Here is a 21,041-nt window from a genome sequence, read left to right on the forward strand (position 1 = left end):
AATTTCCAGACATTCTGTAATCCGAGACAAAAAGAATAACATTGCGGCTGTAAAGTGATGCAGTGGGTTAAAATCCAGCTCAGTAGCTTTGCCCTCTGCACTGCTTTCACACTCTCACATATTTAATACAGCAGAGTGCTCTCAGACTAGACGTACTACTGTGTGTCTTCATATCTCAGGAAAATCAGAACGTTGAAATAACTCCCCACCCCAAAAGGTAGTTTCGTTATTGAATTAAAATACATGCAGCTAACACAATTACAGTAAATCATATCTAATATGCATTATATCATTTTAGTGGTCTGACATTTTCCTATATAAAAGGTGCACACATTATTGTACATTTGTGTTTCTTTAATGGAGGCTTGATAGTCCAGTGGTTAAAGAAAAGGGCGTCATATGAGAAAGCCCTTGGTTGTAATATCCACTCAGCCACTGCCTGTGTCTGACCCTGAGCAAGTCACTTAACCTCCTTGTGCTCCATCCTTCAGAGCAGATGCTAAACCGAGGTCCTATCGGAAGTGACTCTACCTGTATAGTTCACACCCTGGTCTCTACCTGTGTAGATTATACTCTGGTCTCTGTAAATTGCTTTGGATAAAAGCTTCTGCTAAATAATTAATTAATAATGGGTTTCCAAGCTACTAATAAGATATAATGAACTGATCGCTCCTTACTGAATGTTTTTAATGCTGCATCCCAGCATGTTACACCAGGGAACACAGAAACACTGAACTAATCGGAAAAGCAATGATTCAAATATGTAGTTTAATTGAAAGTTGACCACCTTTGAGTTTTTATATTTATGAATGAAACATCCACAAGAGATTTGGCTGTTTACATTTCACATGAAATAGCTGCATTGCTACTGTTTTCAAAACAGGGGAATAACGTATTTCAAAATACAGAATAGAACAAGTACATTCATACATTTCTGCTATGTCGACAGTACTGTGATGCATTGGGTTGTAATGTTGCACAGCAGATGACTAGCCTTACCAATTGATCTTCTGTCGCAATGCAGTGGTCCTATAGAAAAGTGGCACTGGTACTGTAGCAGTAAGGGCATTTGCAATTGTGTGAGGCTTTCATAGAGTGGTACCACATTGTTAATGAACTCTCCAGATAGGTGGAAAGATGGGACCACTTTACTATTTGTATGTACAATGTTACCACATGCAGCTATCACAGATGGTTCTGGCACATCCCTTTTGTGCTATAAGTCATTAGATACTTTTGCATTCTTTCATGGACCCAGATTCAGTTAAAATGTGTTTGCCCACTGACGATGGAAATGACAATACAGAGATGGGAGCCCAGCTGACAAGATTTAAGTTTATGCAGGTTATTGTGATACACATTGAATATGTGTCAAACTGCAACAAATTATTGTAATGACTGTAATGTGTTTTAGAAAATGTTTTTTTAGCAGATCTGCACAGGCCTGTTGTGGTGTTCGCAGAACCAGCCCGAGCTGAGCCCGGTGCAGAGTTCGAATCCTGTTAGGAACGTGCTGACTTAATAGACATGAATTGGATGATTTAAATTACCCTGTATTGATTGAAATAATATGATATACTCTTGGACAATAATCATAGTAATACTTTATGTACTGTTTCAAATAGACCTTTATATTTGGTAGAAAATATTAAGTAACTTAATAGTACAATTGGATGTTTAATTAAGTTGATTGGCCAGCTCTTGCAGACCCTTATCAGAAGTTTCATCACTCTATAATTTATGAGTTTAGGTTCCATGACCAGCTCTTGACCCTTATAGCTAACTTATATATATATATATATATATATATATATATATATATATATATATATATATATGTGTGTGTGTGTGTTGTGTGTGTGTGTGTGTGTGTGTGTGTGTGTGTGTATGTATATATATATATATAGTGTACAAAACACTAGGAACACTTGTTCTTTCCATGAAATAGACTGACGAGGTGAATCCAGATGAAAGCTTTGATCCCTTATTGATGTAACCTGTTAAATCCACTTCAATCAGTGTAGATGAAGGGGAGACAGGTTAAAGAAGGATTTGTAAGCCTTGACACAACTGAGACATGGATTGTGTATGTGTGCTATTCAGAGGGTAAATGGGCAAGACAAAAGATTTAAGTGCCTTTGAACGAGGTATGGTTGTAGGTGCCAGGCACGCCGGTTTGAGTGTGTCAAGAACTGCAACGCTGCTGGGTTTTTTTATGCTCATCAGTTTCCCGTGTGTATCAAGGATGGTCCACCACCCAAAGAACATCCAGCCAACGACAGGCCAGCGGTCGAAAACGGCTCATTGATGAAAGATGCCAAAGGAAGCTGACACGAATTGTGCAGAGCATCAGGCAGGCTACAGTTAGTCAACTGACAGTCCAGTACAACCATTGGTGCCGAGAGACCCATAAAAGAACGCATAACTCATCGTACTTTGACACGAATGGGGTATGGCAGCCGACAACTTAACAGAGTTCCACTTCTTTCAGCAAAACAGAAGAAACTGCGGTTGCAGTGGGCTAAGGAACAAAAACACTGGACACTGGAGATTTGGAAAAACATTGCCTGGTCTGATGAATCCCGTTTCCTGCTGTTTCACACTGATGGGAGGACTAGGTTATGGAGAAAATCACATGAGTACATGCATCCATCATGTCATGTGTCAACATTGCAGGCTGGTGGTGGTGGTGTGATGGTGTGGGGTGTGTTTTCATGGCACACATTGGGCCCCTTGATAAAAGTGGAGCAATGTTTGCATACCTGAGCATCATTGCCAATCAGGTGCATCCCTTCATGGGAGCAGTGTATCCATCTGCTAATGGATTTTTTCAGCAGATTAATGCCTCATGCCACAAGGCTAGGATTGTCCAGGAATGGTTCCACGGCCATGATAGTGAATTCAGCTTACTGCAGTGGCCTGCTCAGACACTAGTACAGTGTTTAATTTAGAATGCGGTCCCCCCCTCCGACCCTGTGTTATTTTGTAATTGTTTCTTGTTTTATATTTGTTTACAGATGTCGACTGTGTGTTTTGTTTATTGTTTTATATTTGTTCCGTTATTTAAAAAGATGGCGTGCATGTGTGTACATTCTGGCAGAGACGAGGTTTGGCAAACTCGTCTCTGCCAGCAATTCAAAAACTTGTGCAGAAGGAATAGTGGGAAATTTGAATAGCTATTCCATGCCATGTAAACAGGGTACTCTGAATGAATCCGTCCGTGTTCAGTATTCCGAAAACGTGATACCAAATACCCACTTAGTATTAGGATAATATCGGAATACTTGTCTTTCTAGACACCTCATTCAGAAAACCAGTTTTTTTCTAGACAAACGAGTTGTCGTTTTATAATCTATAATATGTAAGATGACGGCTTGTGTGCCCAAAAAAGCCTTTGCAAAAACTGTGCACAAATATATTAGTACTTGTATGACCCCAAACTGGTTGCCGACTATGCAATATCTTCTAATTTCTTTTTATTTTTAAGTTTTTTAGTAGATCAACAGTCAGTACCAGGATATATATATATATATATACAGTGCCTTGCAAAAGTATTCAGATCCCTGACCAATTCTCTCATATTACTGAACTACAAATGGTACATTGAAATTTCGTTCTGTTCGTTATTTTATTTTAAAACACTTAAACTCAAAATCAATTATTGTAAGGTGACATTGGTTTTATGTTGGGTAATATTTTTAAGAAAAATAAAAAACTGAAATATTTTGCTTGTATAAGTATTCAACCCCCACACATTAATATTTGGTAAAGCCAACTTTCGCTGCAATAGCAGCTTTAAGTCTTTTGGGGTAAGTATGTAGCAGCTTTGCACACAGTGTCGGAGTGATTTTGGCCCATTCTTCTTGGCAGATTTGCTCCAGGTTGTTCAGGTTGGTTGGACGACACTTGTGGACTGCAATTTTCAAATAGTGCCACATATTCTCAATAGAACTGAGATCAGGACTTTGGGCATCTGTAGGACATTCACCTTTTTGTTCTTGAGCCACTCCAATGGGCTTTGTGCTTGGGATAATTGTCCTGCTGAAGGTGAATTTCCTCCCAAGCTTCAGTTTTTTAGCGGACTGAAGTATTATCCTGTATTTTGCTCCATCCATTCTTCCTTCAACTGTAACAAGATGCCCAGTACCTGCTGATGAGAAGCATCCCCATAGCATGATGCTGCCACCACCATACTTCACTGTAGGGATGGTGTGTCTTGAGGCATGGGCAGTGTTAGGTTTGTGCCACACATAGCGCTTTGAGTTTTGGCCAAAAATCTATCTTGGTCTCATCTGACCACAAAACCTTTTCCCACATCGCAGCTGGGTCACTCTCATGCTTTCTGACAAACTCCAGACGTGCTTTCAGATGGTACTTTTTGAGTAATGGCTTCTTTCTTACCACCCTCCCATACATAAGAACATAAGAAAGTTTACAAACGAGAGGAGGCCGTTCGGCCATCTTGCTCTTTTGGTTGTTAGTAGCTTATTCATCCCAGAATCTCATCAAGCAGCTTCTTGAAGGATCCCAGGGTGTCAGCTTCAACAACATTACTGGGGAGTTGATTCCAGACCCTAACGATTCTCTGTGTAAAAAAGTGCCTCCTATTTTCTGTTCTGAATACCCCTTTGTCTAATCTCCATTTGTAACCCCTGGTCCTTGTTTCTTTATTCAGGTCGAAAAAGTCCCTTGGGTCGACATTGTCAATACCTTTTAGAATTTTGAATGCTTGAGTTAGGTCGCCGCATAGTCTTCTTTGTTCAAACTGAACAGATTAAATTATTTTAGCCTGTCTGCATATGACATGCGAGACTTTGTCAAAAGCTTTCTGGAAATCTAAATAAACCATGCCATATGCTTTGCAATTATCCATTATTGATGTTGCATCCTCAAAAAAAAATCAAGCAAGTTAGTTAGACATGATCTCCCTTTCCTAAAACCATGTTGACTGTCTCCCAGGACCCTGTTACCATATAGGTAATTTTCCATTTTGGATCTTATTATAGTTTCCATAAGTTTGCATATATTAGAAGTCAGGCTTACTGGTCTGTAGTTACCTGGTTCAGTTTTGTTTCCCTTTTTGTGGATCGGTATTAAGTTTGCAATTTTCCAGTCTGTCGGTACCACCCGTGTCAAAAGACTGCTGCATGGTCTTGGTTAGCGGTTTGTAAATAACTTCTTTCATTTCTTTGAGTACTTAATGGGAGGATCTCATCTGGCCCAGGGGATTTGTTCATTTTAAGAACTCCTAGTCCCTTTAACACTTCTGCCTTGGTTATGCTAAAGTTATTTAAAACTGGATAGGAACTGGATGACATGTGGGGCATATTGTCCATATCCTCTTTTGTAAAAACTTGTGAAAAGTAATCATTTAATATATTTGCTATTTTTTTTTCTTCATCTACGATTTTGCCATTTGTATCTCTTAGACATTTAACCTCCTCTTTGAATGTTCTCTTGCTGTTGTAATATTTTACAATATTTTAATATTTACAAAATGTAAAAATTTTGGAATTGGTTTTAGCCCCCTTAGCAATGATCATTTGTATTTCTCTCTTGGCCTTTCTAACTTCCTGTTTGACTTGCGTTTGCAGTTCGGTGTACTCTTTCTGGCCATTGTTATGCAGAGCTCTTGATATGGTTGACTGGTGCACCATTACTCCACTCCCAGCCACTGAACTCTGTAGCTCCTTCAAAGTGATTGTTGGCCTCTCTGTGGCTTCTCTCACAAGTCTCCTCCTTGTTTGAGCACTGAGTTTTGAGGGACGGCCTTTTCTTGCCAGTGCCTGGGTGGTGTGATGCAGCTTCCACTTCCTGATTATTGATCCAACTGTGCTCACTGGGATATCCAAACACTTGGATATTATTTTGTACCCTTTCCCTAATCTATGCATTTGTATTACTTTATCTCTAACTTCTGTAGAATGCTGTTTGGTCTCCATTTTCCTTCAGATTCACAGCCTTACCAATGATCCTTCAACAGTGGGGTTTTTATCCAGAAAATGTGACTGCAACTTTAATGGTTCACAGGTGGAGGCCAATGGTAAGGTAATTGTGCCTCGTTAGGGCAATTTCTTTCATCGGTGCAAACTTGGAGCTTCCACAGCACAGGGGTTGAATACTTATGCAAGCAAGATAGTTCAGTTTTTTATTTTTCTTAAAAATATTTCCCAACATAAAACCAATGTCACCTTACAATAATTGATTCTGAGTTTCAGTGTTTAAAAATAAAATATCAAACAGAACGAAATTTCAATGTACCATTTGTAATTTGGTAATATGAGAGAATTGGTCAGGGGTCTGAATACTTTTGCAAGCCACTGTGTGTGTGTATATATATATATATATATATATATATATATATATATATATATATATATATATATATATATATTTATTTATTATCCTTTATTTAACTAGGTAGTAACACTGAGATTAAAACCTCTTTTACGAGTGAGACCTAACCAAGCAGGTAGCAGCAAGTCAATCGGACAACAAGAACAATACACAATAAAATACAATTAAGACACAGGAAAATCACATTTAAAACAATACATCACATTTAAAACAAAATACACAAAAGTAGTCAACTATTTAAAACAATTACAGATGTGCTGAGATCTGAGGTTATGGTTACAATGGGAAACTATAAGGTATTCATTTAAATAAGTATATTCATATAATTTACATTGAATAGCCTTATTTACAGAATATATCAGTGCTTCAACCTGCGTAAAGCCAAAGCCTACCAAATCGTATAACATACAATGATGAGTATTAAGCCTTGTATTTGTAATGTACCTCTGTGCTGCATGATATAGCGAGTCCAGTTAAGTTGATGGTGATGCAAACCTATACAGTGCATCACCATAGTCAATTTGTGGCAAAAACATACAATAAGCCTCTTTTTCTGTTTTCATAATAACATATATAACATGCTCATGTCATAGTGACATTTATAGCGTATTCCCATGCAATCCCATGCAATTTCCACAGCACAGGGGTTGAATACTTATGCAAGCAAGATATTTCAGTTCATTTTTCTTAAAAATATTTCCCAACATAAAACCAATGTTACCTTACAATAACTGATTTTGAGTTTAAGTGTTTTAAAATAAAATATCAAACAGAACAAAATTTCAATGTACCACTTGTAAATTGGTCAGGGGTCTGAACACTTTTGCAAGGCACTGTATATACACACGTAGATAGATAGTTCTACAATTTAGCAGTGGACGTTTTTAGCTTTTTGCATTTTATAGACTAAGCGCCAAGTATATAATAACATATGTGTATTACTGTATTGAAGTACTAATGCTGTTAAACCTGTAAAGCACTGGATCACCAAGACTGCTTTTTACTTGGGATTTATGGTGGTCTGCGCAACCAACCAATCCAATTTTTAAAGCATTTAATAAACTGAAAGAGTACTAACACTGCTCTGATTCGTAAAACTTCAAATTAAATGAGCCTATGTGTTTTTCTTGATTGTTAAAAAGTCAATGGATACTTTGCAAGCCCAGTGCACGAACAATCCACTTACAGGAGTCAGAAACATGTTTATGTCCTCCTTGAACGTTCCCCCTGAGTTTAAGAGTGTGCTCAGAGCATATATATCAGAAAGTACATGCAAATTCTGATAGTTACCTATTTGAGGAGTCCATTGCCAAATCATCTATACTGTACACACTGCAGGTAAACCAGTTTTGATCTGTAAAGGGGTTGGGAGTTTAATCAGACTGAAGTGCAATAGGTTCAGAAGCATTGGCTCAATTACAAAATGATCAATTTCTCATACATGTACATAAGCAGAAAGGACATTTATATTTTATTAAAAAAAAAAAAAAAAAAAGAACCATCACTTATGCTGTTATTTGTAACTCGTTTCCAAAGTTTCCTTTTATTCCCATTGATACACATTGACCCACAATATTTACATCTTGTCTTTGCATTGATAAGACATCATAATTGTACACATCTAAGACCACAAACACTCTACGCTTCACATTTTTTATAGATATATATTTATATATACATTTAATATTTACTTAAGTCTTCAATTATTTAATTAATAATAGTAAGGATGTAGAAATAGGCAGCACTAAGAAATGTCTAACTAGTGACATGAAGGGGAGGGAGGCAAACTGTTGGTGCAATAAGATGGCGTAATGATGGATGAACATAACCCACATCCCCAGTCAAGGTGATCTCTACTGACTTCACAGCTCGCCTCTCCTTTTAAAAGATCTGTTCATCTTCATAGCTTGATATTCTGATTGTTCAAGTTGTTATTTATAGCTGCAGGAGGTGATCCTGCTTACCAAGAGTGATGAACACTTTAGTGTGATCACATGGCACCAAGTTCACAGAGACAGCAACAAATCCAGCAATGCATTCTAGTTCTCTTTTAAGAAAGGAGTCTGATAAAAGGTACCTGAATACATTGGGATAAAAACTAAATATGAACTGGACTACGTGCAACCATATCGTCAACCAATAAATATGATAAAGAGCTCAGATATATAAATCTCGTGACCTTTCTCCTTTCTGTCAGCATACACAGCACCTTGAGACTGACAGCACTTCATTCCCATGTGAGCTGTCATACACAGAGCCACAACAAATGGGATGGGTGCTGACAAAAAGGAAAGACAATGTTCCAGTATTTTATACCAATTTAAATAAAATACATTAAAATGATTGAATAATTACATGAATAAATGAATACACAGATAAATAAAAGGTAGGTGCAGGTACAAAATCTGGCATACATGCTTAAAAAGCGCCATCTGGTAGCTTAGTGTAATATGAATAGCAGTCAAAAGACCTTTCCCACTGAGTAATATTCAATTTTTTCTGCTTCTGCGTACACTTTGGTATTGGAAGCCAACTGTAACCAGCACTACAGTACATCAAAACATAATTATGGAACAATTAGCTGTTCAAATCAGATTTCACTGAAATTTTACAAGATTTTCAGGCACCTGTGTTGACCTCTAATAACTAACTAAACAAACAAATAAATAAATAAATAAATATAGACATTCCTGTCTGCATAACTGGATTACACCATATTGAAGACATACTGTGGCTGCTGTACCTGCCTGTACAGAATTAGAACACAGAAACCTGCACTGCTGACAATGGAGCTTGCCTACAGAATCAGTTTGTGCAGATTTAGCAGTTAGCTGACTGCTCAAATTCCTGGCACCAGTGATTTCAAAACTAGAGTAGTTCTGAAACCCAGAACTGAGTGCTGGAATAGTATATTTTAAGTATAAGTATTTTTTAGGTATTCAGGATATGGCTAAAACCTAAAGGACAGCTTGCAAGTCCATTTTTCGCTGTTGATAAAGTAGGGAAACGTTTTTTTGGAGGAAAACATAATAACATGTTTTTTAAATGGGGGTATCCACGACACAATGGTGAGTTTATCTGCAACATGTTTCATCAGAAAAAAACACTTAATGGCTGAGAGACTAGCAAACAAATTCAGCCGATTTCAGATGCACTGAAGAGCAGGGAGCCAAAATGTCCTCTTAGTCTGGGCTTTTGTAAGGTTATTTTAAGTGATTGTATTTCCTGCTCCCATACTCAGTCCGTAGGCAAACCGGGTCTTGCAACACATTTGCTCTTAAGAAACTACAACCAAGTTATAAGGGAAGTGCCTCAGTATGCTATTACTAGTCTTGTTATTTATATAAATCTGCATTTCGCAGGATCTTCTGCCGCCATTATTATTATTATTATTATTAATTATTATTATTATTATTATTATTATTATTATTATTATTATTATTTAATAGCAGTGGCTCATTGCAAGGAATGGAACCAATCACACAAAAAATTGCTCTTCCTGGAAATTAAGCTGGCAAGATAAACAATGAACTTACTGGGTCAATAACAGTCAATGATATACAATGGAACAATATTATTAGGCTGGAGCGTATTCAGAAAATGAATGTCATGGAATAAAGATGAAGTTATCAATAAATGTACTTTTGTTGTGTTCTTTTTTGGGTCTCTCATTTCAGCCACAGTTGTATATAATTATGGGATTTTCCATGGATATAAAGGACTAAATAAACTGTACAGCTTGACAAAGTACAAGCTTGAGAACAACTTCTAAGAGTGCACTTCAGTGGTAAAGATATATCCTATTTTAAAGCCTGTTGCATAGCCAGGTTTCAGGGACAATGCTACTAACATTCAAATGACTACTTTTGCATAGCCAAGTGTTAAGCATAATGCTGCAGAATAAGTATCAAGCGATTAAGTGAAGTCAGCTATTGGCGTGAATTCAGAAACCACGTGATTTACCCTTGTAAGTGGGCGGCATGTAGAATGTCTGAAGTGGACTTGTTTTAGGAGGCCACAAGCCAACATTCCGTTACCTAGAATGATTTCTGTAACTTTAAAAGACACTACACACAGCACTAAATAGCAACATAATAATAAACATTTTTGATGAGTCTCTGTCACAACATGAACTGTGTACTTTGTCTCTTTCGTTTCCGGCTGGGATCAATATAGCAACATTAACCCTTTCAGTCCTACCTTAGTGTTTAGTTTTTCAAGTACAAACGGGACTTTAACATCCCACTCACTAAAATATATGTCCTCTCAATAAAGGAGTTGCTTTTCAATTATATAACTTAACTTTGTATTCTTCAGCTCAACAAAAACAATTCAGGACTGAAAGGGTTTCAAATCTCACTATTTACTTATTTATTTAACTTTCCCTAACCTTTTTACAATGTTTGCAATCATGTTGAGTGGTTCTGGGAATCACATATTGAGTTTGTACCGTATCTTTTTCTACACCTGTCTGCGAGTTTCCACATTCTATTCAAATCATGTGATACTTTTCAATTTGGCTGGTCCCACCTACGTTGGGCCAGTAAAGCTGAAAGATCACACTGTCACATGGGTTGATTGGAATGACGAAAGCAGTTTACATGACTTTGGACAGTCATGACTGTCCAAACAAGCTCAAAGCAATTTCAAAAGCCAGGTAAAGGCAGATCTAGAGAAAAATATAAACTCCTCAAATACTGGAACACAGAACCCATTGCAAATATCACAAAACAACATGAGGAAGATGGAACTGGCACTGGAAGCGGCTTCTTTTTATAAATTGGTTCCTCTGGAAAGCAGCTAATGCCACACACCAGTTAGATCAATGTTGCTAAAATAGTTTATATAATACAAAGTCATGAACAAAGATTTCTCATCAAATTAGTACACCTATACTAATGTGAAAACTAAGAGTTCAGAGATACTACCAGTGTTTGGGGCGCATAGGGGTCTGACTATGCTAAACTGGGGTCAGGTAAGGGTAATTAATGGGGGGGGGGGGGGGGGGGGGTTGAGGTTATGTAAGGTGACATGGGGAAACTGGTTAGTTCCCAGTTTGATACTGGGATTCAGTTTGATCACTGGTGGCTCGGACTGGGAGTGGTGTTCCCTTTTAGAACTGGACCCAGTTTGTCGATTGCTTGTTCTGAGCGGGAACGGAACTGCAAAGAAACAAAATGTGATGCATTATGCGGTGTGCAAGCCTCTGCAGAAACATGTTCTACCCTTCATTCATCCTTTCCAAAAAGCTTTAACTTGCAAGTTTGAAGTCTGCTTTAAAAAAAGAAGTATCTTCAAATAGCCTTTTCAATTGCATATTTGCAAACATTCCGAGCTGTTCTTACGACAATTGCTGAAATGTTGTCTTTCATTTCTTGAGTCTGCGTTAAGATGCTTTGAACAAGTTCAGGAGCAGATCTTCAGTTCTAGGTGCCTGCCATAGATGTGTGAAGTAGGCAAGGTCATCCAAGGTGTTCTTAAATTAGTAATCAGCAGCACTGTCTAGAGCAAAACAACAACGTACTGCCAAAGAAGGAAGATCCTGAACTCAAAACATTAAAAAAATTAAAAAAACACATTGTTTCGCATATGCAATAGGAATCACTCTGAATGAATGCAAACATCCTAAAAAATGAAAGGAAAATAAAAGTAAATTAAATTTGGAGCTACCTATTCTTTAATGGATGTCTAGACAGTCTGTAATACATGGTTCAGTAGTTTACATAAAGGCACCTCACCTGGCTGGAGCTGAGAAATCTCCCCATGTATCCAAGCTTTGTGCTGGAACCGAGGGAACTGAATCAGGGGCGTCCAAATCTAACAGAGAACCTGAGACGACGGGAAGAGGTCAGCTGGGAACATTGACTTAAAGGCATTAACTAGGCTTTCATTTCAATATTCCAGGGACGGAAATAAGAGTTATTGCACAGCAGTTTCATCTATTCCAAGTTTTACTAGGAGCTTGACTGAGTCTTTTCTAGTAAAACCTGGAATGGATCACATCGCTATGTGCATATTGCTATATTTCCATCCCTGCTTTATATTACCGTAAGCAACTTTATCACTGGGGGGGGCGGGCCCTTTATTCCTTGCTTTTTTCTCAAGCTATATATATATAATTTTTTCACTTCCTGCGCTTTACATGTTACGTTGAAGCAAGACCGGTGGAAGCAACAGCAGTTTAATCTATGGATCTGTTTACAAGCATTTAGCGCTAAAAAGATCAATTGTATTTTAAAACCTTGCTTGTCTTTTAGGTAGCTTTGTACGCAAGCATTGCCCAGTTCAGGGCCTCAGTCCCGGCAAAGCCAAGCAAAGAGATTCAACTTTGGGTTACTGTAACTACAGGCTTTAGAATTGTGTATGTTTGTTTGCTGGCACTGTCTATAGTTTGCTAAGTCTCACACACTGAATTAATGAACTTTTTTTTTTTATATTCTTTGTATAGGATGTCCTGGGTAACTAATCAACGAGGACACTGCTCCCAAATATACTTCATGCCCCAGTTATTTGAAGCTTTAGTCATTCCAGCGCAAGTGGGCCAAGTAAGCTTCAAATGTCAAGAGTCATATTCATGCTGTTTTAATCCAATGCTGAGGGGGCTGAGTAATCACCTCACCAGAATTGGATCCAGCTGGAATATACAATGTTGGTGTCTACCACATGTTGGGCTTTCAGCGCTGTCTAGTCAGCCTAGCAGATGCTTTTCCTCAAATCAAACAGAGTCAATAATGTAAGGTGAATAGCATCTGTAATCTAATGATTTCAGAAAATGAACTAAAACTGATATGTGGAACCATGTATTGAAAATGAGAAATCTGCCACCATAGTTTAACCAAATATTTGGAAACTGTGACACATTTCAGCAGGAAAATAAAAAGTGCAAAGGCACATTTTCTGAAAAATAATTTAAATATTTAAAAGGTATAAAACTAACAAGAAACAGCATAGTTGCAACTAGGAGAGGAGGTGTTCTGAACAATTCCTTGTAGTTTTACAGTGTTAAAATAAGGCCATTCATAACCTTAACAAAAAACACAAAGCAAAAGTTGCCTTTCCCGCCTTACCTGTGTCTTCTGCTGCCACTCGGGGAGCAGAGTTTAGCGCAACTGGCTCTGGAATGTGATTGGGTGATTCAGTGGAAGAGGGCAGGGCTATCTTTCCACCAGGGGGAGGTGGGAGGAGCCCAAAACCTACTGCCCCCTGGAGGCGGGGCTTACCATCTCTCCTCTTTGTTTGCTGGAGAGAAATATATATATAAAAATATTGTTTGTTTTAACCCATTTTTTGCTGGTCATGTTTTAAGCTTGAGCATTCCCACCTTCATTTACTGTATGCTATGCTTCTTTAACAAAAAGAATGAGAAGCGGAATACGATTTTCCCTACTTTTGTCTGCCTATTGCTCTCTAGGTTTTGTCGTCGGTAATCAAAACGACGCGTCCCAAAACATCTGGAACCTGCACATTCAAATCAAAGCAAAAAGTCATGTAAACCAACACAAAAACTCTAAATCAAAACACATTGTGATTCTCCAGTATTTTGGGAATATTGTTTTGATTTTATGTGATAAGACTTGTAATCTATGACTAATATAAAAATGCTATTATTCCAAGTGATTGTATAGATCTGTTCAGAAACAGCACTCCAAAATTTGTAATAGCTATGGCCACACACTGCAGTTTGTTTCCTGTCACGCCCTAATGCATTAATATGGACAGCGGCGAAAAGGTTCATAGGAGCCATGATCACACTGTCTGACAACTAGTTACGCGCTTATAATAAGCAAGCACTAGTTTTCTTTTGTAATGGCATCAGCAGTTTACCCCGATATTGAGGGTGATGGTTTGTCCCTCCTTGAAACCCAGATCAAGCTTCGGTCCTGTATCCTTGTTCTGAGATTCCTTCGAGATCTCATTCTCCTGTTTCACCCATCTGTATTTAGAAAGGGAGTAAAAAGAAACTTAGGTTAAAGAAACCTCCGATTGCATGCAGTGCGCGACGGGCTCCCGAAAACAACGGCAGTTTAGTGCTGAGACTACAGATGCGTTTTAGTGACACAAAATAAATTCGGTTTCGGTTTGGTTCAGTTTTATCTTTTGTCAGTATCATTTGGTTTGGAGTTTTATGCATGTCTTGGTGTGGAAATGAACTAGGAAGTGAAGTAGTAACAGAATTCCAAGGCAAGACCAGCAAACTTGCTTTATTTATCAAATCTGCAGAAATTTAAAAAACTTGTGACATGTCCAGTACCGCCCCATGTGAAATCAATCAATTACAATGATGGCACTCACTTGAAGTGATCCTGTAGTGATACGTTGAAATCAAAAGCATCCCCACGGTCATTGAACCCGATCCCAATAAAAGCACTGCGTCCTGTAGAACAAACAAGAACCATCGATAGCTAACCCCCATACATCAATTCCTGATCACAGAATAAATGTTTCATTCCGCACCATCATTAATGGAGACCAACGAAGGCACCACTGTTTGAGAAACTAAGATTTTAGATTTCGATCTTAATTACTTGAAAAATTTCTGTTGCTCCAATTTTGAGTTATTGTTTTTCTCTATATCACGTTTTACCCGCTCCTGAACTTAAATATATACAGAGACACACAAACAAATCAGGTGACTACACGACAACCAGCCACTTTTCTATTCGACAAGCCCCCCCTTTTCCCTGTGAACTTACCGTTTCCATCTTGGATACGGATAACAAAGTATCGACTGGAGTCGCTGACAGTCTCCACTGTGATCCCGGGGAACTCAATGACTGGGGCCTGAGCAAACAGCTCTCCTACAAAGACAGATTACAAAGACTGACACCCTGTCTTTCTTACTAGGCTTTAAAATCCCTTTTGTTTTTAGCATTAGCAACAATAGGTTTTCCACCAACTCTTTCAACACTGCAGTCCTGTACAGAAGTCAGGGAGACATAACCCTACTGAATACAGACCAGTAAACTAATTAGCCTACCCCTCTGTGTGAAATATTAAATGAATGATTGGATTATCATTACTTCCAACACCTTGTGGTGTCTATGCCATTTCAAGGCTGTGATCAGGGCAAATGGTGGCCCAGCTGGATATTAGGTACAGATCTGTGTAAGACATTGAAACTATTAAAATATTATACTAGAGCGATCAAGCTGAAGTAGCAGCATGAACTCACAAAGAGATACTTAGACAACAGAAAACAAAATGGGAACGTGAGTTTCTTCTACATCAGCATTTATGATTGGCTGGGCTGAATTCAGAGTGGCAGAATGGTTTGCCTCCGAAAGGTTTGTCTGGTTTGTCAGGGGAAGGCACTGCATGAAGAGAAGTACATACCCGAGGCTTTATCCTCCAGTTTAATATAAGCCACTTTTCCTCTCGCTGTGATTCGCAGCCGTCCCGTCCAATCAGGCTGCTCCAGCTTCCAGTCTGACGCCCTAAAACATGACATGTGAGACGTGGTCAATCGGAGGGAGCAATTCTGAAAACCCACAGTAGAAATTGTATGTAAACGTGACTACTGGTTAACTTCCATCTTCTCACAAATCTGTGCAGTTAGTTAACCACATGCGAAATATTGCTATGCGGACTATGAGGCTATTCAAACCAGCTATGAAAAGACTGCAAAGAAAGAAGCTGAGGGCGCATAGATCAGGAAGTTATTAAAATCTTACCTCCAGTCAAATAGTCCAATATCCTGTACATACTGCACATTTCTTGTAGAAATCTTTGTAAATGCATATTTTAATTGAACTGAAGTGCTGTAAAACTTTCCCAAACAGGAGATATTGATGTTTCTGGGAGCAAAAACAAAGCATCTGAGGGGTAATAAATAGTTTATGGGGAATGAACGCTCTTATTGTTAAAGGAACATTCCACACCAACTCAACCAGAAAAGGGACATTTCATTGCCTGTCCGTCTCAGATTTTCCTAGAAAAATTCACCTGGGACTTTTCTGACATGCTGAGTTCAGAAATGATAGGCAATATTATCATTATTTTTTTTTAATGTCCCCTTCGGCTTGTGACCTTGCAAAGGTCAACTTAAGGTAAAAAAGGGACCTTGACCAGAAAAATCACCCTGTGTGCAATGTAGATGCTACCATCATGTGTAGCACCTCGTTCTACTCGTAATGAACAGGGCTTTCAGAAAAAAAAAAAAAATTCTTGGAGCACCCTACTCACTTCTGGCAAATTGCCAGATGAGGGGTAAGTGACGAGTTTAATTCAAACTTCAGCCCAACCCTTTACCCTGTAGGGGATGTGGGTCCTAAAATGTAAGACCTTTAGCTACCATTCTTCCAAATTCTGTCTTTTGGTTTCAAGTCCCACCACTGGTCATTAAACCCCCTTGAAATTAGAATTTTTGCTATTTGTACCAAGTTTAGGCCGTAATAACTTGTGTTGTGGGACTCCAAAAAATCACCCAAAGATATGTTTGGATAGATGTCGATGAGATCTACAACCATCAAGCAAAATATTATGGTATCCAGGGATCTTGGATTTTTGAATTTGCATTTGTCATGCATTTGCTTATTTATGGCCACTTTGGTGAGGCTAAAGTGCCACATAGTTCTATCCAAACTGGAAAAAGTAACAGTATGTGCTTCCACTGGCACTAGGTTGGAGCTGAGGGGTTATGAACTTTCATGGGACTTGGGACTTCTTTGTTACAATGATACAATGACGAATAAAATGTGTCAGTTACCCCTAATCTTGCAATTTGCCAGAAGTGAGAAGGGTGCTCCTAGTATTTTTTTTTTCTGAAAAGCCCTGTTCAATAAGTCATCTAAATTGCACCCAGGGTGATTTTTCTGGTCAGGGTCCCTTTCTCCCTTTAGGTTAACCTTTGCAAGGTCACAGGTTGAAGGAGAATGAAAAAAAAAAAAAAAATTAGCAGCTATCATTTCTGAACTCAGCGTGTCTGAAAACCCCCAGGTGAATGTCACTCCAGGCTTAACGTTACATAATTAACCACTTCAGGATGTGGACTGAGGTCGAAATGGTTAAATTAAACCATTTAGAACAGGGTTGGAACAAAGACTATGAGTTTAAGGGCTAACTTCTGCCGCCACCACCACTGCTCCAAATAAACCGAACCACACAATACATTCATGAAACATTCTCACCATGTGGGGCAGTTCACATAGCTCTCCTTATTAATGCACACTCTCCTACCCAAGAATCTTTTCACAAGTAGTTAATGTATCATCGACCCACACACACAGGGGGCCGGGGGGGGGGGGGGGGGGGGGTGGGGGGGGGGGGGTGGCACAAGATGGTTTCAGGGAAAGTCCCTGACAAGCGAATACAAAAATGTTGTCTCCCAAATGACCTTGACAAAGCAATATTCACCAGCATTCATATTTTATATGAATGCTGCAGTCTGGTGCTTGGAGTTACTTTAATTATTCATGTCAGCTTGTGCCCACACTAAAATCCAAAGGGGGTGATTGCAAGGAGAACAAAATAGGTAATTATGCACTTTATCATTACAACAATTTTGTTTAATTAAATAAAACACATAAATCCAGTATGTGTTCTTGATCTATTTTATTCCACCTAAATAAATAACACAAACCATAGCTCTCTATGCAGGGTTATGTTGCATTTGCAGTCTGTGTGTGGTAATTATGGAGCATTCTTTCTAAATGACACTAATTATAATGAAAGCATACTGGTAGAAATGTACAACCTCTCTCACTAAAGGCATCAGAATCTAAATGTCTGGTGGGGGTCCCCAGTCAGGATGCCTATTGGCACATAGGGCCTTGACCCAAGAAGGTTTGGGCACCCCTGATTTATTAGGGGTACACATTTACTGCAATTAAAAATGGTGTATTAAATACAAGCTGCTGATCACCTACAAGGCCTAGGTTACCATGACTGACCTAACCTAAACTCCAGCTAACATGGCAAATTGTAACCTGTGCTCTCAGGAACCACTAGGTCTACACACCTGTAATTTACTACAGGTTCATAATCCATTACTTGTTCTATTATCAAATTGGAATTAACCCAATGGGCCCTATCTGTAAGATTTTTAAAAACAGTATAATCAAAATGTGCCTTTCAGCATACAATATACCAATTCCAGCTCACAAGAAAAACATGCTACATGCTACTAAAACAGCACTAACAATAATAACAGGCTACACTAGAAGCCTTGCTACATTGCACCAGGCTTTCAGTGCAATAAACACAACATAATACATTAAACTACTCATTATAAATAACAAATACTGAATTGGCGTGGGGATTCCCATACAAATTATTTATTTGCTCTTGAGCAGACAAATGGAGACTGTAAGTCAATACTTGTATAACCATTACATAATATTAATACACACAACATGAAGGAGGTCACTTCAGGAGGTGATGACCAGTGGTTGGCTGAGTGCTTAAAAAAATTGCACAGAGCCCACTACATTCAGATCATTTACTGGAGTGTCACCAGAGTGACTGGCAGACGATATTCTGAAAAGCGGTCTCGTTGCACAGCACAGAAAGTTGGCAAATTACGACAAGCATGCAGCTCAAAGATGCTTTGCATCCAGTAATATCAATCCTACGCAACACGAACACACTTGCATCCTAACCGCAGCGCTGTAATGTTTAGTTTAACTTATGTTACTAATGATATAAGCCTACATTCTAGCAACAAAATAAAACAGTGTACAGATATAGGGCTACGTCTGTTTTCTATAATCCAATGAAAAAATACCACCGGTTGTGACATTATTAATGTAATGCAAATAATGTAGTTCACACACGCAATGTCGTGATGTCATTTTTTTAAAAAAAAATAAACAGATGTAGCTTGAGCAAATGCATTCTCAAACATTACTGCACTGCAAACACGACAAGCGCTGGCGATTTACATTAACATAATTCAATCGTTTAATTTAATATGTTAGAAATCACCTACTGATTAACATTATTCAGATAACTACCCAAATGCACATGTACCCTCGGCGGTTATCGTGTAATTAATAATACATAACAGATCTATTTGTATATTTCGATCTTGTACCTGTAGCCTCGATTGGATGCCCTGGGAGGAATCTTATACACGTTGATGTCTTGTTTTACACAGAGGACCGACTCGTACTCTCCTTCACTCGCCATTTTCCCCCTGCTTTAGATGCAGACACCCCCCACCACAACACAAGCTGAATTTCCTGCCAGTACATCCGGCTTCACAGTTTACAATTCCTGTGCTTCCAGCTGACCTGCGCTGTGCGCCGCCATGTTCGCAGGATCAGTACGGAATCAACGGCCACAGCTGTTGCTACAAAAGAATAGTAGCTCTGGCCTTAGACAATTCTGAATCTAGACCAAGCTTAAAATATACATATTATATAGAATTAATAATATTAAAAAACTGGGGGTTGATACATTCTTCATATGGGTCCTTGCTAGTGGAGGGGAACAAATAATGATAATATTGATTTTATTTTAATATTCCATTGGGTATAAAATAAGTTGGTAGTATGATTGCAGGGGGGAATGTATAACCAGTGGCATGGAGAATTAAGCATGTTTAAGATGTTTGTTTTTCATTTTGTAAAATTAACATGTCATTTTTTTTTTCTTTCAAAGGGTTTAAATTCTTGATAAGGCTATTGGTGTATTGTAAATTAAGCAGTTTGCTGGATCCTAGTGGAGACTGCTGTACTGACTTGTGATTACACAAATACATTATTGAGAAATACGTTTTAGTACTGCTGCAACATGAGGGGGGCATTTCCCTGTTGTTGAAAGAGTGAGGGGGATATGTCCCCCATGTCCCCAGCATAAATTAGGGTGACCAGGAGTCCCAGTTTGTCCAGGACTGCCCAGGTGTCCCTCCAGATAGCACCCCTTATGTTAATTAAGTAAGCACTCCTCAATCATATTAAAATATGGTTACAAAATTAAATTAGGTTACTAAATTAAATTAGTATTAAAGATACAAATAATAAAACATGGTTATAACTTATAGATAATGAAAGTGAAAGTGGGAAGGTTTGCAGCAGTCAGGCCGTTTTTTTTTTTTTTTTTTCTAGTTTAATGTGTAAACAGTAATACTGATGAGAGCACTATATTCATATCCGTGTGTCCCGTTTATAGACATTGGAAATCTGGTCACTGAATCCCTGAAAATATCACTCCAACTGGAACTTTTAGTTGTGACTTTTTAGATGTTCAGTCTCTCTCTCTCTCTCTCTCTCTCTCTCTCTCTCTCTCTCTCTCTCTCTCTCTCTCTCTCTGTTTTTCTGCTGGGAACGACGTAGTTTGGCACTAAGTTTCTTTTTGAGCAACGAAACCCTTGCTGATAGGAAATTTATCTTTAGCAATCATTTCATTAATTAGGTTCCTTATAGCTTCAATCTTTCTGGAGAACATTTTGGTGTCACAAGTTGTTGTGATGAAGCGATACTTCTGCTGCTTCTACTCTCAGTCTTGCAGTCAATGGAACCCAGGGCTCGCGGCAGGGCCTCTCTGCAGGTAGGTGAGTACATCGTAAGTGATTTAACATGGCCCCTGTGCTGTTCCTGTAGCTCAGTCTTTCATTGCAAAGTGCATTTTATTGTTTTACCATATACTTTGGTAAAATGTTCCCAAACAAAATTATTTTCCATTTTGTTTTCAAGTCAGACTGGAACCATTTAAAATCTCCAGGCAACTGAAAGGTACACAAAGAA

At 38.4% G+C, this 21,041-nt stretch overlaps 1 protein-coding gene across 1 annotated transcript; it reads right to left on the bottom strand.

Annotated features, from left to right (window-relative positions):
- Positions 1–7,542: 7,542 nt before the first annotated feature.
- LOC121325859 (adaptin ear-binding coat-associated protein 1-like) lies at positions 7,543–19,524 on the bottom strand. The gene is made up of 8 exons (XM_041268948.1): positions 19,388–19,524; positions 15,691–15,791; positions 15,051–15,155; positions 14,650–14,731; positions 14,182–14,290; positions 13,425–13,596; positions 12,096–12,186; positions 7,543–11,519 (listed from the first exon to the last, which is right to left on the bottom strand). Exons 1-8 carry the CDS (start codon positions 19,480–19,482, stop codon positions 11,471–11,473), a joined length of 804 nt encoding a protein of 267 aa, XP_041124882.1. The 5' UTR covers positions 19,483–19,524; the 3' UTR covers positions 7,543–11,470.
- Between the last annotated feature and the right edge of the window lie 1,517 nt (positions 19,525–21,041).

This window comes from Polyodon spathula, chromosome 13 (genome assembly GCF_017654505.1).
Source record: "Polyodon spathula isolate WHYD16114869_AA chromosome 13, ASM1765450v1, whole genome shotgun sequence".
NCBI classification, from domain to species: Eukaryota; Metazoa; Chordata; class Actinopteri; order Acipenseriformes; family Polyodontidae; genus Polyodon; species Polyodon spathula.

Bases quoted from the DNA above. Each gene is read 5' to 3' on its own strand.
- LOC121325859 (XM_041268948.1), bottom strand. From the start codon at position 19,482: ATGGCGAGTGAAGGAGAGTACGAGTCGGTCCTCTGTGTAAAACAAGAC. The intron at 14,291-14,649 runs GTGAGTGCCATC...TTCTAAATACAG, and splicing joins TCACTACAGGATCACTTCAA to ATGGGTGAAACAGGAGAATG. The intron at 12,187-13,424 runs GTAAGGCGGGAA...CCGTCGTCTCAG, and splicing joins AGTGGCAGCAGAAGACACAG to GTTCTCTGTTAGATTTGGAC.